The sequence below is a fragment of the Porites lutea genome, chromosome 3 (genome assembly GCF_958299795.1).
Source record: "Porites lutea chromosome 3, jaPorLute2.1, whole genome shotgun sequence".
NCBI classification, from domain to species: Eukaryota; Metazoa; Cnidaria; class Anthozoa; order Scleractinia; family Poritidae; genus Porites; species Porites lutea.
The window spans coordinates 9,164,982-9,191,876 of record NC_133203.1 but is presented as its reverse complement, the minus strand read 5'-3'; the positions used below and the strand labels follow the sequence as shown (position 1 = coordinate 9,191,876).

The following is a 26,895-nucleotide window of genomic DNA, read 5'->3' as shown; positions in this document are numbered from 1 at the left end:
GCGGGAAAACGAAAAGTCCATGTTTTGATCTTTTCATCCAATGGTTGATAAAACAAATAACGATCACTTACCGAAACCATTTTTCAAGGTCATACGAAAATCGCTTTATTCAATTTATTAAACCTGTTGCTTTTTCTAGTTTAGTGGTAGACCCATGGAGAAGGGGTCGGAGGGGTCCCGACCCTAATATATCCATTAGATAACTGCTTTGAAACTGAAATAATAACCACCGAACATGCTTGTATTTTTAAATATTGCAGTTTTAAAACTACACTTGTGTCGCACGTTTTAATAAAGGCACTTGTTGAAATTAAAGAAAAATCATATTCCATGGCCGGTGGGGGGTGGAGGGTCGCTCCTCTCCTCCAGAAAAACAAATTCTGCGAACCGAGAAGGCCAAGCAATTTCGGTAACGTAAATCGACGATGAACAATGATCAATTGTTTCGTTTTCGAACATTGACGTCATGCTATCCTATGCCATGCTTTGCTATATTTATCCCTACTTCAAACATAGGCTATTCCCCCATAACTATGCTTCCAAAACACTCGTTCTCCGGCCGTTCCGGTAGACATATACGCATTTCTGTGACAACAATTTGGTTTCTATTCCTTATAATTTATAGTTTTTAAAACCTTACCATAACCGGAAATTTATCACATTTATTTTAAAACCAATGATGAATTGTTTCATTTTCGAGCGCTGGTGTCATACCATATATTTCCTCACTTGAAGCAATGCTAGGCCACACCCCTCAACTGAGCTCTCATGAACTAGCACACACAACTCTAGTGGACACATTAAGATTTCTGTGAGTACAGATTTCTTTTCTTTTCCTTATCATTTACAGATACTTAAGCATATGTGGTTAACCTTTGTACTGCGTAAGTGGTCGACAAAAAACAAAAACCAACTGAGGATTAAATGGATGAAGGGTAGAACAATGATTGTTGCAATTGTTCTATATAATTTTAAACTGTTTTATTTAAATTGCGTAATTTCTAAAAAAATTCCAGTCGTTATATAATCTCGAAAATCGTGATAATTGCATTCAGTTTCCACAGAATTATGGTGAATGTTCTCCTGATTATGATCAATATTTTATTTCACAGAAACTGAAATATGGAGTAAAAACGCCGAGCAGGCACGATATCGAGTCAATCGCCTCCTTCAAGCGTTAAGTTTCTTTCAGGTTTGTTTACAATTTTAATATTTTTTACATCCAAAGGCATTTAAAATTCAAACTCACGCAGGAAAATATTACGCTTCAGTAGAGTTTTACTCTGACGTGCTGTCACAACTCGACTTTGACCAGGGCATCATCAACAACAACAACAATTTTATTAGTACCCAACAGTGCACAGAAATATTGGCGAGGCGTACAGGCTGCCCCAAATAACCATAGGAGATAAAGAAAAGTGGCAGCCATACTTAGGTGATTTATCTATAATCATTTGGGTCAGATACATCCTCGGATCGGAGACCCAGGGGCAGATAAAAGGGAGCGAGGGAAAGTCTAAACGGGTGGAAAAATATATATGGAACGAAGAAAAGTAAAGAACGGCGAGAAGAGCCCCTGGGGACAATGTCTTACTAGACCAGTTCCAAACGGTCGCCGCCGTTCTGGCTTCTGATTGGTGCCAGAAAAACACAAGTTTTCTGGCACCAATCAGAAGCCAGAACGGCGGCGACCGTTTGGAACTGGTCTGGTAAGACATCGTCCCCAGGGGCTCTTCTCGCCGTTCTTTACTTTTCATCGTGCCATATTTTTCCGCCCGTTTAGACTTTCCCTCGTTCCCACTATCTCCCCCTGGGTCTCCGAGGATGGGTCAGATATCACACAACACACACAAACACAAAACACACACGCGCGCATGCGTACTTAGCACTAAAACAAACAAAATATTAAAAGAAAGTTAAGGAAGTCAAAGTAAAAACAAAAACAACGAAAAGCCAGATGAATTATGGTGTTAAAATCCTTAACAATTTTTAGTAGCTTTTAAAAACAATTAGCTTGAGGTTTTTCTTAAAGCGTTAGAGAGGAAGAAGCTTTACATAAATAATGCAAGTTGAAGGGTGATAATGTCAAACAACGTGACAACATTTAGATCTTTAAATAAAGGACTTCAATGTTCATTATAAATAGTGAAAGTAATTATTCTTAATAGGTATTATTCTTAATAAGGCAAAAAAAAAACTAAAGGCAAAAATTTTAAAAAAACCAGTTTGATATTGAGGTCAGAAAAAACACCAAACCTCGTTACCACCAAGGTCCGGAAGGCATTGGATCCAGTTTGGTTGTGGTTTGCGGCTTTTGATGAAACCCACTGCTCAGTACATTCTTGATAATCAAAATCAGTGTTCGTAATAAGCTGTAATGGGACCTAAAAGTTTTCATGATGCTATAAGTGGCCGAGTTCTCATTGTACAACTTATTTTTGTATAAGCCCTAGAGAAAGTATCAAGTGAGTCATTCAGGCTCATGAGCGAATGATTTCGTCACATGCGGCTCAAACTGACTTTCTGCAAATACTGTTGTGAACATAGATAGAGATGTCTGGCCTCCAATACTGAACTCATGAACGGTTTGGCCCCACCACATATATATAACCAATGCCACGTTTTCCTGTTTTCTACGAGGTGCAGAAGATATATTACAATTTTGGGTTTACAAAACGAAAGCAAACAACAATCATTTGAAGACCGGGTTTTAGGGCTAAACGAAGTAACACGGGGAAGTTCAATACAAGAAAGGGTACAACAATGATTGTTGCAATTGTTCTATATAATTTTAAACTGTTTTATTTAAATTGCGTAATTTCTAAAAAAATTTCAGTCATTATACAATCACGAAAATCATGATAATTGCATTCAGTTTCCACAAAATTGTGGTGAATATCCTGCTGATTACGATCAATATTTTATTTCACAGAAACTGAAATATGGAGTAAAAAGGCCGAGCAGGCACAATATCGCGTCAATCGCCTCCTTCAAGCGTCAAGTTTCTTTCAGGTTTGTTTACCATTTCAGTTTGCATAGACCAGGGGCACCCAGATACTGGTTTCTCCCAAATACCTTAAAACTTGTGTAAGACCATCAAGACTGCTAAGTTAATCTTAACCATACATTCTAAAATAGCCAGCTTTATTAACGTTTTTTCTGTACGGTTATCCCGGACAAATTTAGCTTTTGAAATTTATTAGGGTTTCTCATTATTACGTTTTGGTTCCTGATCACTTAACTGTTGTTATGGTAACGTTTTACCAGGGACCGCGGAGCAAGGTGAAAAGTGGAAGGGCTAACAATTGAAAATAATTTTTTCATATTGAAAATGGAAAAAAGGAATAAAATCATAGTATTTGATTTTCCAAAAGTGGGGGCGGGGGCGCAAAAAAGTGGTGGGGCCGCGGCCCTACCAGCCCCTCCCCCTCCGCGGTCCCTGTTTACGAAAACGAGGGATTTTCTGATACCTCTTTCCGTGCCTATTCTCGAAACCAAAATTTAGGTGTTCTTTCTAGCAAACATGCTGGCCACATCTGGAAAGTGATATGTCAGCTTCCAAAAATCGTATATAGGGAAGTTGAAAACAATAGTTCAAAACGTATATAGATGAATGGAACAATCATCTAGAAATTTTCAGCCTTTCTTAAGCTATAGAAATTGCAAGGCAATATTTTTTCTTTTCCAAAAGATGTTTTACAAAATACAGTCGTTGGGTTCCTATGAAAGAATCCTGCTGAAAGCCTTTCAATTCGTGTCAATAGTTTATTTCACAGAAACTGGAATATCGAGTAGAAAACACCAAGCAGGCACAATGTTCGTTATCCGCCTCAAGATGACTGTGGCTTACCAACAGTTAGAATTAGATCTGAATTTCTCTATCAATATCCTGTAAAAACCATACTTCTCTTACGGAACTGCTCACGCCCTCCGCGTTTCAAAAATAGTATAAAAGCATGGTCCAATTAAAATGTGGAAAAGTGAAAAAGGGAGGAGAGAAAGTGAAAAATTGTTTTTCGTGGTAGAAAGAGCTATTTTGCCTTTTTTCCTTATTAAATATGCACGATTTACGAGCCAAGAATCAATGAGCCAGATTTGAACAATTTGTTGGACAATGAAAGCGGCAGCCAGTAGAACTTGCATAATTACGTAACGACTCAGTGACACCATATATCAACCAATGAATACTTTTCTCAGTTTTTTGTCAAGAAACAAAAAGAAACTGGTCTCCATCGACCTAGAAATTACCAGAAAACCTGTCCAACGGGTTGAGTCACCTGACATAGCGCATGACGTTATCTCAATGAAATTCCTCGGTGTTTTACTAATGAGATAAAGACAAAGGGTTATGACGTCATCAGCGTTACTGCATTCCTCCACAAGTGAATGCGATTTCTCCACAAAAAGGGGTTCATTTCATCTCTACTATACTACTGATAATATCGCAGAGAGGAGACGTTAGTCTTTATTTTCTAACATAGGCACGTTTAACGTCCACGAGCTATTTTGAATGCTTTAGTGTAATCGTATCAACAATCTACTGTTTTAATCCTTAATGTAGATTATTTTTTGTGCGCAATTTGGTATTGTTGTACATTAATGAAAACGCGAAACGCTGCACACAGCTGAGTCGATCCTCATACTACAACTTCACTTTTCTTAGTCTTTCCTTCGGACATCTGGTACAAAATAAACAAATTGTTAAAGTACTATGATTATCAACTCACCAAACGTTGCTTAGAGGGAAGACTCAAAAGTCCGAATACCGAATAGCTAAGAAATGTCACGATTTTCATCATTGTTGTAGCTGGTTGCATCATGATTCTTCACGAGGTTGTCACGTGCGATTCTACTTTAACTTAAGGCACTAGTTACAAAGCTAAAGAGGTCTTCATTTGTTCAAGTTACTATTATTACTGCAAGCTGAAGCAGTATTTTGGAAAACGCCTTGCCACCACAGTTAACACAACGATAACGAAAGCACAAGAGCAGGTCATCTCCCATGTGGAGCCTTCGCACAAACAAGCAAACTGGGTATGCTGTCCTGAAATTTTGAACATTTACCCAACTGTCTATCCAGTGTGCAACAACAAAGACTGTCACAAGAAAATTAGTGAAAACCCTGGGTCCAAGATTGTTCGTTGTCTACACTGTAACAGAGCAATGCTTCTGAAGAACTGCTATATTGAAATGAACGTTAACTTTCATCTAGAAAAACAGGACAAGCACTTTTCAGTGACAGCATTTCCAAAGATTGTGGGGAACTTCCTCCAAGAAGACATCTTGCAGTACAAAGACAACATTGACGATCTAACTGAGAAATTGCTGTTGCTCGAAAATGTAGATTTTGAGCTTTCTCAGAACAACAAACTTGTTATAAGTATGAAAGCCCATGCCTCAACTTCACAGGAAAAGTGAACAGCTAACTGTCTGGTAAAAAAAAAACTGTTAAGTTGAACAGACACTAGTGAAAATTTAACAAAAGAGTACAATTTATGATATTAGAGTGATTTTGCTTGGCCCGTGAAACACTATCTGACAGTCAGTGCGTAATAGTCAAAACTTAACAAAAGAAAGCAATGGAATAAGGGTGTAATACTAACTCATAGTGTAGTAACTATTTACGGGCCAAATAAAAACACTCTGACCACAGTCGTTTCAAGTGATACCGTTAAAAAACTTAATAAGCTGATTTAACTTACCCCATGAAACAATATCTGTTAAGTGCATAATAGTCAAAATTAAACAAACAAAACAATGGAGTAGTAACTATTTCGCGGACAAAGAAAAATCACTCAAATTTGTTTTGTCCTTATTGTTAGCTTTTTTTGGTAAATTTCTGGCCTGATTAAAAAAAAAATTCTCCAAAAGGAAATAACCATGCTATTATAATACAAAATATTGTTAAAAAGAAGTAGAAGTAGATTGCATGGTTGTAGTGACTTTATATTTCTTCTTTAGGCCTAAATAGATAGATTGCAGATAATTATATTTTATACCAATACATTGTACATGGTTACAACTGATTATTGTTGTTGCAATGGTTATTGTCAGTAATGATTTTTCTCAAAAAGTCAATAACACACAAATTTATTAAGTTCCTGTTACACAAGTATTAATTGTACAATTGAAATAGATTTATATTGCCTGATTTATAGATAAATATACTGCAGATGATTATATTTTTATAGATTTATACATTGTTGCAAGTTTGGTTATTGTTGTTGTTATGGTTATTATAATGATTTTTCCCAACAATTACTCAAATTTTTAACGTACAATACATTCCTGTTACACAGAATATTAACTTTACAATTGAAATACATTTATATCAACTGATTTATGGATAATATATTGCAGGTAATTATACATACAATACGTTGCTGTTTCACAAAACAAGACTGTATGACTGTAATAGATTTCCATGTCAAATTTACAGAGAAATATGCTAACCAGTTACATGGATGTTAACTTCAATAAATATTCAAACGTTTCTTTTTTAACATTCGTATGCACAGTATTTATATCCAGTAAAAACCATATACAGGTGTTAAACAGATCTTCAAAAATATGGCCCGCCATGTGTAAAAAAATTCCGAAATCTCGGAATGGTTCCGAAAATTTCCCAATGATTCCGAAAGTTCGGAATGGTTCCCAAAATTCGGGATGGTTTGGATTTGCGAAATAATTACGAAAATGTCGTAATACTTTCGACTTTCGGAATATTTTCGAAAATCGCTCGTAATGCTGCCGAAACACCTGACTCTGAACATAAAAAGAAGACTGGAAACGACTGTGGAAACACCCACCATCTGCATTTCGCGCAACAAATTATTGCCTAATTTGTTCCTAATTTTTTTCTAGGAAAAAGTTTATTATTTTATATTGAAATTTTTATTGAAACACAGACGAAGCTATTTTTAGTTATTTTAACGTTTTAATATTTTACAAGTGCCAGCTATTACTAGGATATTCGTAATTTATCTTTTAAAATATTTGTAAAATAAGAAAAACTTCTCGGGGCGGGGGTTGGTCACAGTCAGACGCCCAACTTTTTTTTTCTTACTAATACTGGGCATCCCCACGTAAGAAACTGCCAATTAATAATAGCCTAAATACTATAAAGGGAAATTGCTCTAAACTGCTAATCATCCGCACTGAAATAAAGAAAATTAAAGGGTTATTATAAGGAACGCTTTAAATTGTAATTTTATTTGTATGGAGACTCGCTGCTACAACTTTTAATCCAAAATTGGCAGCAAGTTCCATAAGAAGCATCAAATGCTAATGCACGACTACCAAGGTGTAGAGAAACTTTTTTTTAAAACAAAGAGGATGAAGTGGGTCTCTTCCTACTCTTCCTTTAGTGCGAATTAGAGAACACCGGGATTGAGAGTGACTGCGTTTCATACCAATATTCATCCAATCTTCTGATTTTTTTGCCCCCGAGAAATAAAGAAAGGAGCGAGCAGTGACTTCGAGTAGTCCCCGTTTTTCCTCAGGGATAGTAAAGCGAGCGAAACGCGAGCCCGCGTGAAAATCACTCCACACGAGAAAGGCGAGACGCTCGCCTCTCGCTCACTGTACTATGCTCGAGGAAAAATGGAAACCACTCGTAATCTAATAAGACGGAGTTCTCTAAATTATCTCTTGAAATGTATTTAGGGGAAGGACCAGGAGAGGTGTTTGAGACCCCGCCTGTAAGATCGTTTATTGCACGGGTCGTCTAGACAAAGTTGTCAAAGTAGACAGGGAACAAGTTTTTAGAAAAATAAAAATCAATGGACAACAACACAGAGTATGGCTTTCCAAAAGAATTTATTACAAGTTAATTACAAAACCTACATGCATTTGAAGGGTTGTGACTGCATGAACCTGTACACTTTTAAAGATGATTTATCGTTTTGGATGTTCGGGGGAGGATTTCCGAGTTCTTTCTTCCAATGACTCTAAGTACGTTTGGTGAGTTATTAAAAATATTACTATTATCCAGATAATCTGGTAAACAAAATCCTCGCAGAGGTCAAATTTACAGATAGAAAGTCGGCACTTCAACAAAAACCGCAAAAAGTGAAAAACGGATTAATGCCTTTTGTCACACAGTACAATCCATCAGTGCCTAACCTTAAAAATATTTTAATGAGCAAGTGGCATTTAATCGAAAACCAACCAATGCTGAGAGAAATATACAGAGAACCACCTCTCATCTCCTACAGGAGAGGAAAATCTCTAAAAGACATACTTGTTAGAGCTAAACTCTAAAGGTCAAAGACCTATTACATCACGAAACAGCGGGAGTCGTGTTTAGCCTGTCAACCCCTTTTAACCTCATTGCGATATTTTTAGACAGTGCTCCGTCCCCCTTCGTGCTAGACTCCTACTACACAGTCTGCTAAAGTTTTCAGAGAGAAAGCAAGCTGAAATGGAATAGCTAGACATTTACATGCACATCTGTGCTATTCCGTACCTTATACTCGACATGACAAATAAGACCTTTACATCTGTAAAGCAGAAAAAACGACCTTGAAAGAAACACAACTACATTCGGATCGAAATCCCCGGTCTCCCATTGGTTTATACAAACAACCAATGGCGAGCCAGAACTTTCGATCCTCACAGCAAGTATGAATATATAAACAGCAACACGTACATTTGCCACGGAATGTTAACAGTCTTCACTGACATTCCTGAGAGACGCAACATAGAAACAACTGAAGAGATTCGCTAAAGAATCGAAACTCGAGTCTTGTTTGAGAATGAACCAAACACTCAACGAAGATGGCATGCTTGTGCCGGGACCTTCCAAATCAGGCCAAAGCAACATAGACAATAACGAGGATACGCTGTTAGCATCGGATAGCGATTTTGAAAGTGGCCAACGGCCGCCCGACCGTAAGCGCCGCCACAGAGAAGGAAGGAAAGACAACATCCCCAACAAGAGACCTCGCTATAACAGATACAGCGCCTCTACTCTGGAAAAGAAAGTTGTAAAATCCGAATCGTCTATTAAGAAACTGAAGGCACACACCGAGAAGAAAACGTGTCCTAAAGACCTGAGGTACAACGTACGAGTCAACATCGTGCCGGACGACGAATTCAAAAGTGACATCAGCCACATCCGCAGAGAAGCTGAACAGAAACTTATCGGCGCGTTGACACGCTACCACTACAGACGAGTAGAGAGCAACAAAATCAAGCTCAAACAATTGGAGCAAAGACCAAACGTAACCAGAGGAAAGAAAACGAACAATCCTGATCTAATTAAGAACCGGCCACGACCGGAAAAAGAAAACCGCACTGAGAATGCAATAGTTTTAGCTACAGAGCTAACAAACAAAATCAAGAAAGTGGAAGAAATGATGAAAGCTTTACAAAATAAAGAAAGTGAATCTTATCCCTGTGTATTTACTGACTCTTCAGTCAAAGGGAGGGAGAAAGAAAAACGAAAAATCAGAAATGAAAAAAACCACTCGCGAAGAAACAATAGGAGGCGAGACACAAACAGGATAAACACTCAGTTTAACCAAAGATACATTAAAAACCTCTCAAATTGCAAAATGACAACTGATCAGATCAACTTACTATCAAAGGGGTTGAATTTTCTCCAAACACCGGTTCTAGAAGAGAATCGCATCCGGCAACAATTGCTGCTAGACTTTAAACAGTTCGCGAGGCGAATGCGCCTCCGATATATTTTTCACAACAAGGAGAGTGAACAACACCCCTTTCACGTTAAATCAAACTGGGAACCTCCAGTTCAACAATCAGTTGCGCTAGAAACTTATTTAGAGGAAGTTAAAGTTCAACTCGCTGAGATTGAACTAATTAAGCCACGAAATAACTTGCCTTTCAAAGAGCGTAAAGCGCTTAGAGAATTAAGATCAAACTCAGAAATAATCATAAAAAAGGCAGACAAGGGCACAACAACGGTCATCATGAACAAAACAGATAAAATACAAGAGGGCCAAGTTCAGCTTGATGATAGCAAAAACTACATGCCCCTCGAAACACCAATGGTGCAAGAAACCTCTCGAAGAGTAGAAGAGATGATCAATGATCTCCACCAGGGAAATCATATAGACGCAATGACCAAGAAGTGGCTTTCTCAAACACCTAGCCCACCGCGTATACCATTATTTTACACGCTAACAAAGATTCACAAACCAGTTTTAACTGGTAGACCTATAATTTCGGGCTGCGATGGCCCAACAGAACGTATATCATCATTTTTAGACCACATCCTACAGCCTATCGCTAAAGTACAAAAATCCTACCTCAAAGATACCACACAGTTTATCAACTTTATAGAAAAGAGGAAAGTTCCAAACAACGCGATCCTAGTTTCTGTGGATGTTACCAGCCTGTACACCAATATTCCTCAAGAAGAAGGAATAAACACTGTATGAAAAGCATATGAAGCCTTCTATAAGAACGACACACCCATTCCTACAAATTCACTCAGAAGCTTGCTTAGACTTATACTACAGGAGAACTCCTTCCAGTTCAATGGAAGAAACTATCTCCAGACTCATGGTACCGCAATGGGAACAAAAGTGGCAGTTGCTTTTGCCAACATCTTTATGTCCGCGGTAGAAACAGAAATTATCAATAAAAGCAAGATAAAACCCCTCGAGTGGAAAAGATACATCGATGACGTGTTCTCCCTGTGGGACACAAACAGAGAGGAAATAGACCAATTCATTTTAGAAGCAAACAGGCACCATCCTACCATAAAATTCACGGCTGAAATATCAGAAGAGAAAACAAACTTCCTAGATACTACTATCTTTAAAGGCGAGAGATTCTACAAAGATTCAATCTTTGACATCCGTACGCACTTTAAACCGACTGAGACATTTCAATACACGCATTTTTCCTCCTGTCACGCTCCAGGCGTGAAAAAAGGATTTATCAAAGGCGAAGCCCTAAGGCTCCTTAGAACCAGCTCTTCAAAGGCAACATTTGAAGAAAACGTTAAAAATTTCAGATCACACTTGCGTGTCCGAGGCTATCCAGATAATCTGGTAAACAAAATCCTCGCAGAGGTCAAATTTACAGATAGAAAGTCGGCACTTCAACAAAAACCGCAAAAAGTGGAAAACGGATTAATGCCTTTTGTCACACAGTACAATCCATCAGTGCCTAACCTTAAAAATATTTTAATGAGCAAGTGGCATTTAATCGAAAACCAACCAATGCTGAGAGAAATATACAGAGAACCACCTCTCATCTCCTACAGGAGAGGAAAATCTCTAAAAGACATACTTGTTAGAGCTAAACTCTAAAGGTCAAAGACCTATTACATCACGAAACAGCGGGAGTCGTGTTTAGCCTGTCAACCCCTTTTAACCTTGTTTTGTAAAAAACATGGTTTTGTATAAAGTATAAATGTTTTTTGGGAAAATCACAAGCGAACTTGAACCTAGCAATAACAAAAAGTATTTAAGTTCAAAAAAAAAAGACAAGAAACCATTTGTATTCTATTGTTCCTCTTGAATGATCCTTGCAATGAATTCCCGAACTTGTAAATATATTTCAATGCCATAGTTGTTGTCTTCCATCAGAGGAGTGAAGTTCTGTGTTAAAGCAGCATTAGCCTCCTCTGATAGTTCGAAGTCTATGTTTGCGATCGCCACTCCCTCCTCATCTTCTTGAGGATCAGGCAGTGGAGCATCAGGATCATGCCCATACATGTCCATATCCTCAGGTATGGAATTGTCAGTGTCCAGAACATCACGTATACCAGCATTTGGGGAGTTGAAATTTCTGAGGCACCCGGAGGCCCACAGTTGCCGGGGTGTTCGGTTACGTTCAGTTGAGACAGAATGAAAGTTGAAGCGTTGGGTAAATCTGTCTAACAGTCTCTGCACTCTCGGAAGGAAGACATAGTGCAAGGCCAACATATCACGTTCACACATAGGGTCCAAAATGTGTCTAGCCTCCATAAACAAAAACAAAGATGTAAACACAGTCACAACACTTTCCACAACATCTCTCCAAAGGCGTTCTATCCTGGTGTTCCGTGTGCTAGGCCCTGTCAAAAAACTGCCCCGATTTTCACCTCGAAAAAAGACCATGAAATCTCTGACAGCCACATTTTCTCCTCCATTGTCGGCTCGAACTCGCGATGGGACACCCCATTCATTTGTTGACCGCTGAAACGAGGTGAGGACAGTACTTGCTCTATTGTTGTTGTGAACATCGAGGTAAATTATGCATCTCGAAAATCCGTCAATGCAGCCATGGATGCACATCCGCCAGTGACGTAATTTTAAATTACTGTCCATGTGCCACAGGAAGTTTGGATGAGGGACACTGTAAGGTCTCCTAACTATTCTCTGTCCCCACCTATTTGCACGGTTGATCGGGTCTACTCTTACTATGGCCTCTCGCACCCTCCACCTTTGAACATAGATGCCCCTCTGTCTGACGCCTGCCATAACATTTCTTTCGCCTGTCCGAGGGAAAGCATTTAGTTCATCTCTGACAAGATTGTCCAAGTCAGTGCCAGGAATATTACTGTATCCCTCAAAGACAAGAGAAAATCCAAGCTCCCTTCTCCTATTATAAATAGTTTGCCTAGAGACCCCTAAGTCGGCAGCAATCTGCGTCCAGCTGTTGAACTCACTCCGCAAACATGATAGCTGTTCTGAAGGGATGACGTACCTTGGTCTCCCAGGGCCTGGCGACGTCTCTACCTGCGGTCTGTACGAGTAGCCGTGCATTACAGGCAGCTGAACAATAAGACCATAAATTGCCCTTAAATTTTCTCTTAGCGTTTCAAGTTCTTGTACCTCCGTATGAGGAAATCCACCACTCCGGTACATGTGTTGGACAATGTCGGTAATATGCCGCAAAGCACACAACACCCGATTTGCATAAAATTCTGCTCTCCGTTGGTCGGAGCGAATGTTATCCATCTCCGTTTCCACCTCTCTCAACAGAGACATGACAGTACGGACAAACTGGGCCAAGTCATCATCTGCGGTAGATCTGGGAAAAAAGAAAAAAGCATCAGTAGATGAAAACTTTGCAGGAAAATTTGAGATATTCCAGTATAAGCTTGATTTGAAGCGATGTCTGATTCTCTCGATTGGAAGAAAGTCGACTTACCTTGAGACAGTAAAGGCCAAGACGAGAAATAAAAACATTTGAAGATGATACTTCATCATAACAGGACAATAACCACAAAATATTACAACTGTGTAAAGGATAACAAAGCTTATTTCTACTAATTTTCTTGATACAGCGTTTAACGACGAAAAGCATGAAGCGTGGATTGGGATTATGGCAAACAGACCCACGCCGTTGCACTTTGATTCCGTAACCATGGTGTCTCCATGGTATCCTTATCAATAGTCGTTTCCAGTCTCCTTTCTATGTTCAGCGTCAAGTGTTTCGGCAGCATTACGAGCGATTTTCGAAAATATTCCGAAAGTCGAAAGTATTACGACATTTTCGTAATTATTTCGCAAATCCAAACCATCCCGAATTTTGGGGACCATTCCGAACTTTCGGAATCATTGGGAAATTTTCGGAACCATTCCGAGATTTCGGAATTTTTTTACACATGGCGGGCCATACAAAAACGGGGGCAGCTCTAGTGAAAACTATTACTAGTTATAAATAGTGTCACGTTTGTAACCGATGATTTCATTTTCGCGAAAATGGAACGCACTACAAAATTACTGGACAAGAACGTGTACTCATTTATCCTTTTACGAGCCAGATATTTTGCATAAACAATGACATCATGCAAAGATTAACTTATAACGAAAAAAATCGAGATGAACTTTTACAGTATAGTGAAATCAATTTTACATCTCGGAAAAATGGCTCGAACTTCCCAATATACGATGCGATTTTTGCGATATTTGTCACGGGTGTTTTCAGCCCGCAAGAAAAATCCTTGTTACTTTGGCGATTTTTGCGATATTTGCGGACATTTCGGGGCCCGTCTTGGCTTCTTTGCTTTCTAAGTCTGGAATTTTGTTACATTTGTTATATTTGCGATATTTGCGATATTTGTCACGGGTGTTTTCAGCCCGCAAGAAAAATCCTCGTTACTTTTGCGATTTTTGCGATATTTGCGGACATTTCGGAGCCCTTCTTGGCTTCTTTGCTTTCTAAGTCTGGAATTTTGTTACATTTGTTATTTTTGCGATATTTGTCACGGGTGTTTTCAGCTAGCAAGAAAAATCCTCGTTACTTTAGCGATTTTTGCGATATTTGCTGACATTTCGGGGTCCTTCTTGGTTTCTTTTTTTTGTAAGTCTTGATTCTTGTTCGATTTGTTATTTTTGCGATTTTTGCGATATTTGTAAGTGATTTTCTTAAATAATTTTTTCTCAATAATTTCTTTTGCGACAAAGGCGAAAACAATTTGCTAGCAAATTTTTGCTAACAAGATCGATCCTGGACATAACTGGTCAACAATGCAACCATAATCTTCCACAAAATTCCAAATGAAACCTTTAATTTGAACTTAAAGTCACGTATTTCAATTCGACAGGAAGTGGAAGTAAAAATACACAGGAACCGGAAATAAAAAGAGTTTCGCTACACTGTACACACGGGATGTTTGCATAACTGCATTTTGGCGCGAAAAGCTGATTTCCCTTTCCGTTTTCTTCTCCTTTTAAAATGAATCGTGTGAACCCAAAACTATTTTTCCTTAAATTAGGTCCCTAAAAGGGATGTTTAGGCAAAATAATAAAAAATTCGATTTTTTGACGAGTGTCTTGCGATTCTCGATTTTCTCAGATAATGGCTCTTAACTGCTTTTAAATGTGAGTAGCTTTATTTTGACGATCGGCCGAGTAACCGAAATCTTCCGTAACTGTGTATTCATGGGTAAGTCTATTTAACCGAAACAGAATGTTTCATGGAATCACAGCTACGATAGCATCAGCTGAATTTACAACTTCAAATGACACCAGACCAGACTACAGAGTCGTTACGTATAAGAAAAATATTTATCATTTTGAAGAAAACCTTAATGTTTCTAACTGGCTTCCTTGTTTTTTTTATTTAAGATTAACTCTATTTCCGTAGAACTATTTGCTAATTATTCTGGTCTTGTTTTTTTACCTGTTTAAGTTTCAGGAAAAACCCATATGGTCAAGGTTCAAGAAGCTATTCACCATGGCATGATTGCCGCAGATTTTCTTTCAAACACTAAACGAGTTGTCCAGGCTATCGAGCTGTGGAACGAGTGCTTAATACTACTAAACAACACAACCTTAGAAAACGAACATGAACTTGCCACAATAGTGCGTATAGCGCTGAACAAGAGGCTGTTTTATGGAAATGCTGCTATTACGAAACTTTCACCAGCTATAGAATCTGGCAAAAAGCTTTTAGTCCTATTTCGTAATCTTAGGAGAAAAAAAGAAGAAGGTAACACAGCCTTGATGTTATAAAAACTGTACTTCCAAAAAAGTGAATACCAGGAAGCACAAGCAGTCCTCAAAATTGCACTCTGCGTTTACAAAGAAATCGAAGACAAAGACGGAGAAGCGTCATGCTACGGAAACCTAGGAAATGTGTTTCAATCTGTCGGAGAATATGCCAAGGCTGAAGAATATCTTCATAAAGCACTTACCATCAACACAGAAATTGGAAACAGAGAGGGAGAAGCGTCATGCTACGGAAACCTAGGAGCTGTGTTTGCAAATGTAGGAGAATATGGCAAGGCTGAAGAATATCTTCATAAAGCACTTACCATCAACACAGAAATTGGCGACAGAAGGGGAGAAGCGACATGCTACGGAAACCTAGGAGCTGTGTTTCAATCTGTCGGAGAATATGCCAAAGCTGAAGAATATCTTCATAAAGCACTTACCATCAACACAGAAATTGGCGACAGAAACGGAGAAGCGACATGCTACGAAAACCTAGGAGCTGTGTTTCAATCTGTCAGAGAATATGCCAAGGCTGAAGAATATCTTCATAAAGCACTTACCATCAACACAGAAATTGGCGACAGAAACGGAGAAGCGTCATGCTACGGAATCCTAGGAAATGTGTTTCAATCTGTCGGAGAATATGCCAAGGCTAAAGAATATCTTCATAAAGCACTTACCATCAACACAGAAATTGGCGACAGAAAGGGAGAAGCGACATGCTACGGAAGCCTAGGAAATGTGTTTCAATCTGTCGGAGAATATGCCAAGGCTGAAGAATATCTTCATAAAGCACTTACCATCAACACAGAAATTGGCGACAGAAGGGGAGAAGCGGCATGCTACGGAAACCTAGGAGCTGTGTTTCAATCTGTCGGAGAATATGCCAAGGCTGAAGAATATCTTCATAAAGCACTTACCATCGACACAGAAATTGGCGACAGAAGCGGAGAAGCGGCATGCTACGGAAACCTAGGAAATGTGTTTCAATCTGTCGGAGAATATGGCAAGGTTGAAGAATATCTTCATAAAGCACTTACCATCAACACAGAAATTGGCGACAGAAAGGGAGAAGCGACATGCTACGAAAACCTAGGAACTGTGTTTCTATCTGTCGGAGAATATGCCAAGGCTGAAGAATATCTTCATAAAGCACTTACCATCAACACAGAAATTGGAAACAGAGAGGGAGAAGCGTCATGCTACGGAAACCTAGGAGCTGTGTTTGCAAATGTAGGAGAATATGGCAAGGCTGAAGAATATCTTCATAAAGCACTTACCATCAACACAGAAATTGGCGACAGAAGGGGAGAAGCGACATGCTACGGAAACCTAGGAGCTGTGTTTCAATCTGTCGGAGAATATGCCAAAGCTGAAGAATATCTTCATAAAGCACTTACCATCAACACAGAAATTGGCGACAGAAACGGAGAAGCGTCATGCTACGTAAACCTAGGAAATGTGTTTCAATCTGTCGGAGAATATGCCAAGGCTGAAGAATATCTTCATAAAGCACTTACCATCAACACAGAAATTGGCGACAGAAACGGAGAAGCGTCATGCTACGGAATCCTAGGAAATGTGTTTCAATCTGTCGGAGAATATGCCAAGGCTAAAGAATATCTTCATAAAGCACTTACCATCAACACAGAAATTGGCGACAGAAAGGGAGAAGCGACATGCTACGCAAACCTAGGAAATGTGTTTCAATCTGTCGGAGAATATGCCAAGGCTGAAGAGTATCTTCATAAAGCACTTACCATCAACACAGAAATTGGCGACAGAAACGGAGAAGCGTCATGCTACGGAATCCTAGGAAATGTGTTTCAATCTGTCGGAGAATATGCCAAGGCTGAAGAATAACGTCATAAAGCACTTACCATCAACACAGAAATTGGCGACAGAAAGGGAGAAGCGACATGCTACGGAAGCCTCGGAAATGTGTTTCAATCTGTCGGAGAATATGCCAAGGCTCAAGAATATCTTCATAAAGCACGTACCATCAACACAGAAATTGGCGACAGAATGGGAGAAGCGGCATGCTACGGAAACCTAGGAGCTGTGTTTCAATCTGTCGGAGAATATGCCAAGGCTGAAGAATATCTTCATAAAGCACTTACCATCAACACAGAAATTGGCGACAGAAACGGAGAAGCGTCATGCTACGGAAACCTAGGAACTGTGTTTCGATCTGTCGGAGAATATGCCAAGACTGAAGAATATCTTCATAAAGCACTTACCATCAACACAGAAATTGGCGACAGAAACGGAGAAGCGAAATGCTACGGAAACCTAGGAAATGTCTTTCTATCTGTCGGAGAATATGGCAAGGCTGAAGAATTTCTTCATAAAGCACTTACCATCAAGACAGAAATTGGCGACAGAAACGGAGAAGCGACATGCTACGGAAGCCTAGGAACTGTGTTTCGATCTGTCGGAGAATATGCCAAGGCTGAAGAATATCTTCATAAAGCACTTACCATCAACACAGAAGTTGGCGACAGAAACGGAGAAGCGTCATGCTACGTAAACCTAGGAAATGTGTTTCAATCTGTCGGAGAATATGCCAAGGCTGAAGAATATCTTCATAAAGCACTTACCATCAACACAGAAATTGGCGACAGAAAGGGAGAAGCGACATGCTACGTAAACCTAGGAACTGTGTTTCGATCTGTCGGAGAATATGCCAAGGCTGAACAATATCTTCATAAAGCACTTACCATGAACACAGAAATTGGCGACAGAAACGGAGAAGCGACATGCTACGTAAACCTAGGCAATGTGTTTCAATCTGTCGGAGAATATGCCAAGGCTGAAAAATATCTTCATAAAGCTTTTACCATCAACACAGAAATTGGCGATAGAAACGGAGAAGCGTCATGCTACGGAAACCTAGGAACTGTGTTTCTATCTGTCGGAGAATATGCCAAGGCTGAAGAATATCTTCATAAAGCACTTACCATCAACACAGAAATTGGCGACAGAGTGGGAGAAGCGACATGCTACGTAAACCTAGGAAATGTGCTTCCATCTGTCGGAGAATATGCCAAGGCTGAAGAATATCTTCATAAAGCACTTACCATCAAGACAGAAATTGGCGACAGAAACGGAGAAGCGTCATGCTACGGAAACCTAGGAACTGTGTTTCGATCTGTCGGAGAATATGCCAAGACTGAAGAATATCTTCATAAAGCACTTACCATCAACACAGAAATTGGCGACAGAAACGGAGAAGCGACATGCTGCGGAAACCTAGGAAATGTGTTTTAATCTGTCGGAGAATATGCCAAGGCTGAAGAATATCTTCATAAAGCACTTACCATCAACACAGAAATTGGCGACAGAAACGGAAAAGCGACATGCTACGGAAACCTAGGAAATGTGTTTCAATCTGTCGGAGAATATGCCAAGGCTGAAGAATATCTTCATAAAGCACTTACCATCAACACAGAAATTGGCGACAGACAGGGAGAAGGGGCATGCTACGGAAACCTAGGAGCTCTGTTTGTACATGTAGGAGAATATGGCAAGGCTGAAGAAAATCTCCATAAAGCACTTACCACCAACACAGAAATTGGCGACAAAGACGGAGAACCGTCTCGCTACCTAAAGCTAGGAAACACATCTCAAGCCTTATCGGATCTCTGGTCAAGCATTCAAATTTACGAAAAAATGCTTACTTCTCTAGGAAGCAAAGATAGCCACAATATATCATTTTTTGACAAGAACGCGTCTCCCTATCGGCTGTTTTGTTCATTGAGTTGTTCTTGTGGGAAACCGTATGAAGCTTTACACGCTGCTGAACTTGGACGGGCCAGAGCTCTAGCAGAACTTATGTCAAATCGCTACTCCATTGAAAAAGAAATATCCATCAACCCACAATCGTTTGTTAGCATCGCGGAAGTAATTAAGAAAAATGGCAACAGCACCTGCCTCTACATCTCCTATGAATACGATGACAATATATTTTTGTGGGTTTTGAAACAAAACAAACCGGTAGCTTTCCGAAGAACGAAACTTTGTGAAAGCTATGTTAGCAAGCATGGCAAAATCTCTGTGTATGACCTGTTTGGACACGAAAGCTTATTAAGAAAATTTCACGTTTTACCTCAAGAGCAATGCGAAGACCGATCACTCTTCACTTCATTCGCCAACCAACTTACAAACGAATCAAATCTGGAAGATAGTCTCTCAACCTTGCGTCCTCTTTTAGATGAGGGAGAAGTATACACGGACCCTGAACCGCCAACACTTTTTCAGGTTTACAACATGTTGATTGCTCCCGTGAGTGACTTGCTAGAAGGATCTGAAATCATTGTTGTTCCTGATCGCTGCTTCTTCCAAGTTCCGTTTGCAGCATTACACGATGAAAGTCGCCGCTATTTATCGGATTCTTTTAGGATACGAATTGTCCCTTCTTTGACGACTCTCAAGCTCATTCTGGACAGTCCAGCCGACTCTCACAGCGAAACTGGTGCATTGATTGTGGGTGAGCCAAGAGTGACGGATGTGTATTTCAAGGGAGTGTTAAGGTATCTCTGTCCATTGCCTGGCGCGAAAGGGGAAGCAGAGATGATTGCGAGACTACCACCTGAATCTCACCTTTTAATAGGAGAGCAAGCAACAAAGCAGGCGGTTCTTCAGAGAATATCCTCGGTGAGCCTCGTACATTTCGCTGCTCATGGTGATGCCGAAAGAGGAGAAATTGCTCTTACCCCCGCTGACTCCACAGTGGAGTTTCCACACGAAGCAGACTACTTACTGTCAATGACCGACATTTCAAAAGTTAGACTGTCAGCCAAACTGGTGGTCCTTAGTTGTTGCCATACCGCACGTGGACAGATCAAAACAGAAGGCGTTGTTGGAATCGCTCGAGCATTCTTAGGATCGGGTGCACGCTCAGTGTTGGTGGCATTGTGGGCCTTACAAGACAGAGCAACAGAGGAGTTCATGGGAAGATTCTACGAAAACCTTGTCCAAGGGAAAAGTGCTTTTCTGACAATTAGGGCCATAGGAAGTCTGTCATAATAATAATAATAATAATAATAATAATAATAATAATAAAGCCTTTATTTAAAGAGGGTAGCACTTAATAGCCAAAGGCTAATAAACTTGTGGCCCTCATAAAATAAAACAACTATTTACAATCTAATAAATATAGTAAGCTAAAATATATAAACAATTAAAATAAAACAGGATTCGAATTTTATAAAAATAAAAAATTAGTAAATGATAAAATGATTTAAACATTGTTGTTCCTTAAAAATCTTGGCAAACATGTTCTTTTTAAAACATGCTACAGAACCTCGTTTCCTAATTTCAATTGGTGTACTATTCCACAGTCTTGTTGCCGAAACAGCGAAAGAGCGTCCTCCCTCTGTTTCTCTTCTATATTTAGGACAAACAGCATTAATGCTTGAATATCTAGTGTTGCGGGAGTGCCGCTTATTATTCAAAATTAAGTGTTCATTTAGATAATTCGGCAAATACCCATGAATTCGCTTATACATTATTATGCATTTATCTATCTTATGTTGCTCATAAAACGGAATCCAACCTAGCTTGTTAAACAAAGCAACTGATGGTGTCATGCGATCGGCATAAGAAATAACGCGTGCCGCACGTTTTTGCAATCTTAAGACCCTATAAACCGACTCTTTATCACAATTTGCCCAAACAACGTTAGCGTAAGACATAACAGGGCGAATAATGCTATTATAAAACTGAAGTCGCTGTTTAAGAGGTAGACAGGCTCGAATCTTACGCAGTATTGCGATTCTAGAGGCCAACGTTTTACATACTTTCTCAATATGTTCATCAAATGACAATTTGCTGTCAATTTCTACGCCTAATAAGGTAGCACAATCCACATTACTGAGCTGTTTTCCGTTTACGAAAACATCTATGTCACTTCCATTTATGTTAGCCACACATCTTTTCCCAGTGATCGTGAGTACTTTAGTCTTGTCTTCATTTAATGAGAGCTTATTCGCTGAAGCCCATAACTGAATTTCAGAGACAGACTTATTTAGTGATGAACTTAAGGTGGCTAAGTTTTTCACATCCGCAAAAGCAGTGACAGTCGTATCGTCTGCGTAAAGGTCCAACTGAGCACTTGTATACAAGAGCAGATCGTTGATAAACAAAATGAAGAATAAAGGACCTAAAATACTGCCCTGAGGGACCCCATGCAACATCAAAGCTTCGCTTGACTCACTCCCATTTACACGGACCACTTGCTTCCTATCCAACAAATAAGAGTGACACCAGGCAAGCTCCCGGTTGGCTATACCGTACAGTTCCAACTTGCGCAACAATAGCTTATGGTCTACCATGTCGAAAGCCTTTCGATAATCAACCAGGACCATGCCGCATACATGATTATTATCTAGGGCGAACAAAAGCTCGTCAACTAACTTGATTAGAGCAGTCTCGGTACTGTACATCCTACGAAACCCAGGCTGTCTAGAATACAGCAAGTTATTATCCATAAGGAAAGCATATAGAGAGTTGTGCATATGACGTTCGATTACTTTTGACACCACCGGTAGCACAGAAATTGGGCGATAATTAGAAGGATCACTGGCCGCACTTTGTTTCAATAGAGGTGTCACATTAGCAGTTTTCCAACGAGTAGGAAACTTTCCTGTGGAAAACGACATGTTGATAAGCCTTGCTATGCTTGGCGCTAAAATAGGAGCGGCAATACGCAAGAACCTGGCGCTGATTTTATCAATACCTGCAGCCTTATGAGGACTGATCCCCTTTATAATCTGAAGCACCTGAGCATTGGTTATGTCTGGAACAGAGAAAACCACATCCGGATCTTTGCAAGACTCAACAGAGTTTTCCAACTTGGACAAGTCTGATGGTGTATTTCCGAGTCCGGATCTCAGATTATCAGCGATTGAGGAAAAATATGAATTAAACTGCTCCGCAATTTCTGTAGCATTTTCAACAGCCTTGCCATCCAACTGAAGCTTACTAATCCCTTTATTCATCTTTCCGGGTCCTGTCAATGTTTTTATCGTATTCCACGTTGCTTTAGGATTGTTTCGATTTTCTTCGAATGCATTCTTGTAAAACTCACGCTTTGCTGAGCGCAATGCAGAAACAGCCTTGTTTCTCGCCTTTCGATAATTTGCCCAGTCAGAACTATTGTCCGATTTCCTAGCCACCTTCAATAAGTGATCACGAGAGTTCAATTTTTTAATAACTGCATTGATCATCCAGGGGGGCTGAGTGGTGTGTTTGATTCGCTTTTCACGCCAAGGACAATGATCATCGAGGGCAGAATTAAACATCTTCTCCCAGGCATAAACAACATCATCAATATCTTCGAACACAAACGCTGTCTCCCAAGGGATCTGCTCTAGTGTTCCCTTGAATTGATCCTCATCAAAAGATTTCATGTCACGGTACTTGATTCGAGAAGATTGTCTGTTTAGATTTTCGCGTGCATACTTACGAACTACAAAGACTGGTAGATGATCTGCTAAGCCAATGTCTGCACTGGTGACCAAATTTATTCGCTGTGGTTGATTACAGTACACATGATCAAGACAGGTTTTGCTTGCACAGCTAAAATAGGTTTGAAACTTCTTGCCTTGATGACCTATGGAATCTCGGTCTTCCCTCTTTGGTCCAAGTTTAGAACCAGTGTACTTCTGTAATTCAGTCAGTGTCAGCGAAAAGCCCTCTAGTTACGGTCAAGACTCCATACACAGTCCATAATTTGTACTTTGCAGTGTTTTCGATCAAGATTTGCTTTTTGCTTGTCAGGTCTTTTTGTATTACAGTTTTATCAACTTGGGTGCATTTGGTACTTTTAAGTACCAAATAGAAAGCAGTATTTACCCTTAAAAGCCACATTATTGACTACATCTGAAGTTAGCTTTTACTATGACTGAGGTAAAATATCAATTAACCGCTTTTTTAACATTCGACCACACCTCTGTACTTATCAGTCAACCCGTGCATATGCGGGACTTTGCATTTGAAAAAAAAAAAAAAACACTAAGCCCCGAATCCCTACAACAACACAGAATGATTTAATTCTTTTCTCTCTTTTCTGATATATGAGGCACAAATAATTCAATATTTTTTTATTTGCTACGGTTCAATATGATTGTGAGGGTTTGCTGACAAAATTTTTTCTTTCTGAATATAATAGGAAGAGAATTCCAGTTATGAATCCGAACCAAACAGCCCAGGGAAGGTTTTTGTTTGATATAAAGATAATCGGATCAAAAATATTATGGCGGAGATCTAGATCTCAGAATTGATCGAAAACACTGCAAAGTACAAATTATGGACTGTGTATGGAGTCTTGACCGTAACTAGAGGGCTTTTCGCTGACACTGACTGAATTACAGAAGTACACTGGTTCTAAACTTGGACCAAAGAGGGAAGACCGAGATTCCACAGGTCATCAAGGCAAGAAGTTTCAAACCTATTTTAGCTGTGCACCCTACATTTCATTTGTGATGCCAATTGATTGGAAAGTTTTAGCGGTGAGATAAACTCAAACAAGTAAACCTCTTCCGCCACGATAAAGCCGGAGGATCCCTCTTCCATGTAAAATGAACCTAAATGCCACTTAGCCCAGCTGGAGTCTTTTGTGTTGAGTAGATGTGTTTTATTAATTTTTATGTTTCTTATACATTACTGTTGCAGGTATAACACTAACGACACACCATGGAATAACGAAACAGCCCTTCCGCAGAATTCCAATGAGGTAGTCCCTGGCGGATAATGTAAAGGATCAATCTCTGCAGAATACGAACATTGATTAAAAGAATTAAAAGAGAACTGACTTGCTTGGCCCAGCGGTTTATCTTTGCCGGCTTAATTATTTTTCCCACTAATCTTATTTTGTGTGTGTGTGTAGGTACCTTGAGTACTCTAATCTCTAAAATGTCTTGAAAAGCTCAAATCACCAGCTTTGTACATGTAGAAGTGTACATCGGTAGCTCGGACAATGATAAAACTGTAATTGTGACACGAATAACGTTAGGATTAGTTAATTTCCCTGTCTTTTTAGGTAATTTGCAAAAAAACCCTACTTCCTTAATCAGTCCCTAAGGCTACAAACAAAAAATACTTTTTATGTAAACGAGATTTTTTTTATCGCAAATTGAAGTTTTATTACAATGCAAACAACATTGCAAGGTTTATAGTTTAGTAGAATTGTATATATTTTAGAGCCAATCTTTTTGTGAACATAGAAGCAGTAGTTTTGCAACCTTGCATTATGAAATAAGGTTTGACGACTCAATTAAGTCAAATAAAAGCCTAGCGAAACCAATTTGTCCTAACTCCAAACTAGCCCAATTGTAAACTAAAGGTTATTTCATTGTATAATGCTCATACCTGAGCATAGGTTAGTATGTTAGTATAGAAGAGTAGTATTTGCTTTAAGTATGATGCAAAGATTTGGTGGTCCAGTTTTCAGTAGTGCTTTGAGTAGAAAAACTAATTTTAGTAGTTTGAACAGCATGTCGCGTATCCGAGAAGGTCGCACATGGTGGTTTGATTGTAATCTGTATATATGTAATCTCACCAGGTTTTTTAAAATAAAGCGTATTTGACATAGCAAATTCAACGACGAAACTTTATTGAGCCTTTCGTTATTAAAACCACTAGTGTTTATCCTTAATTATCCATTTGCTCTTTAACAAAAAATATTTGCTATAATATCAGAGAGATTTAGAATCCATTCAGGTCAAACGGCAACGTCAATTTTTACGTGACCAAAGGATCATTCTAAAAAATATAAATAAATAAAATTGTAATTTGTAGTTTGTTTTCCCACGGAGCAATTAGAAGTTGTTAAGAACTCGCTTAAACGTGTCCGTACGTTGCGGATCGACTTGGAATTTGAAAAGGTTGGTTTTTGGAGAGAGGGGAAAACCGGAGCACCCAGAGAAAAACCTATCGGCAAAGAAGAGAACCAACAACAAACCTATCCTTTCATATACCTGAAGGAAGAAAAAGGTACCCCTTTCGGACGGAGCCTCCCCACAAAGGCCATTATAGGGAGTAACCCCGCCCCCGCGGGGTAAGGGAGGCAAGAGCCCTCACCACTGCGCCATCCTTGCGCAGTTTTCGTCAGAAGCCGATTCAGTTGTTGTATCTGCACAAAAAAGTTAGTAGTTTCATGTCGATCAGTCTCATGAGGAGACACAAAGGGCTTGCACTGTAAGTATCCCGGAAGGCTCTATACAATCCTTATAATTTTGTTATAAGGAATTGTATGGAGCCTTCCAGGAGACTTTTCTTCATTGGCTTAGGGGCGGCGGATTTTGTCACGTATGATCAGCGCGAGGTGTTTTTCCCGACACCCTCCTGTCAGGAAAATGTCATCATATGAAAGCAAACCAGACACGATCGCGTCGGCAGGCCGAAGCCGGCAAAAATAAAAGGCTTTTCTTCTTCCATTTCAGAGGCCAGTTTTGTTTCGATGTGGTCAAAATAAATCAGGTTTGTAGGTTGTAGGTAATAAAATATTATCTTATTCAGTTCTCAAGGACCTTTAGAAAACGAGATAATTGACTAGAGAAAGAAGCGTGAAAACGCTTTTCTGGAAGAAAATATTTTTTAATTCTCGCAGCAATTTTGCTAAATCGCGAAGCGCAATATATTCAGTTTCTTCCAAAGCCGTCATGATTAAGCAGTGTAATGCCATCACAACTAAAAATGAATTTAGTTTGTATCGCAAAAGCCGCGAAAATAGAGATGAAACAAAAAATGGATCGGAAAAATTAATAAAATTACCAAAAAACCGTCTCGCGGGAGCTTTGTCAAACAAACCGTTGGTTTATTTAACCTAACCTGGAAAAGGAGACGTCTGCACGCAGAATACATTTCATACTACATGTAGTTGTGATTTCGGGAACGGACCTCGGGAGCCTCATTGCCGTAATATCTTCTACATTGCAGAAACTACAGCAGAATCGCCCTGCTCGCGTGCTAACTTTCCGTTCCAATTATGACTATACAGTACCAGTGAATTGTTTCGAAATTTAAAGGGGCGAAATTTATTTCCATCACCGCGTAGTTAGCTAGTTAAGCAATAATAACGCACAGCACTGTAAATAACACGGTTCTAGAATATCTGACGGCTTCGCGTTTTGTTCGTCGCTGCATGCGATTTAATCGCTTATAACCTAACAGAAAATGCATGAATACAAACAAGCTCGCTGTTCCACAACCCCGCACTGAATTTTAAAAGAGAAGGCTTTCTTATAACGGAAGACTGTTGTAGAACAGCTTGTCTCTGAAGGTGCGGCAATAATTATTTTAAAGGAAAATTAAAAAACCTTAATTTAGATATATGTATCTTTACACAAGGCCTAAATGTAAAGCAGGTTTTTTATTGTTATATCGTTATTATTTTAGTTTTTATCTGGTTATATTTCTATACTTGAATGTAAATATACCTAAGGGAAATACCGTGTATTACCTTACCTTACCTCTGTGATGTGTGTAA

The 26,895-nt window shown here is 39.3% G+C and overlaps 2 protein-coding genes and 1 pseudogene across 2 annotated transcripts in view; 2 read left to right on the top strand and 1 right to left on the bottom strand.

Moving 5' to 3' along the window:
- The window catches only part of LOC140930395 (uncharacterized), a 114,714-nt gene extending 89,755 nt beyond the window's left edge, over positions 1-24,959 (top strand). Inside the window, exon 3 of the mRNA XM_073380079.1 lies at positions 24,081-24,959. The gene's annotated coding sequence lies outside the window, so the exon portion shown is untranslated. The remainder of the gene's footprint in view (positions 1-24,080) is intronic.
- LOC140929351 (uncharacterized) lies at positions 11,444-13,265 on the bottom strand. Its single transcript, XM_073379151.1, has 2 exons — positions 13,114-13,265; positions 11,444-12,993 (listed from the first exon to the last, which is right to left on the bottom strand). The coding sequence occupies exons 1-2, from the start codon at positions 13,170-13,172 to the stop codon at positions 11,481-11,483; spliced, it is 1,572 nt and encodes a 523-aa protein (XP_073235252.1). The 5' UTR covers positions 13,173-13,265; the 3' UTR covers positions 11,444-11,480.
- Positions 15,441-20,432, top strand: LOC140931527 (uncharacterized; annotated as a pseudogene).
- Positions 24,960-26,895: the final 1,936 nt, after the last annotated feature.

Excerpts from the sequence above, each read along its gene's own strand:
- LOC140929351 (XM_073379151.1), bottom strand. The coding sequence starts at position 13,172 with ATGATGAAGTATCATCTTCAAATGTTTTTATTTCTCGTCTTGGCCTTT. Across the intron at positions 12,994-13,113 it reads TTGGCCTTTACTGTCTCAAG|ATCTACCGCAGATGATGACT; the intron begins GTAAGTCGACTT and ends CTTTTTTCCCAG.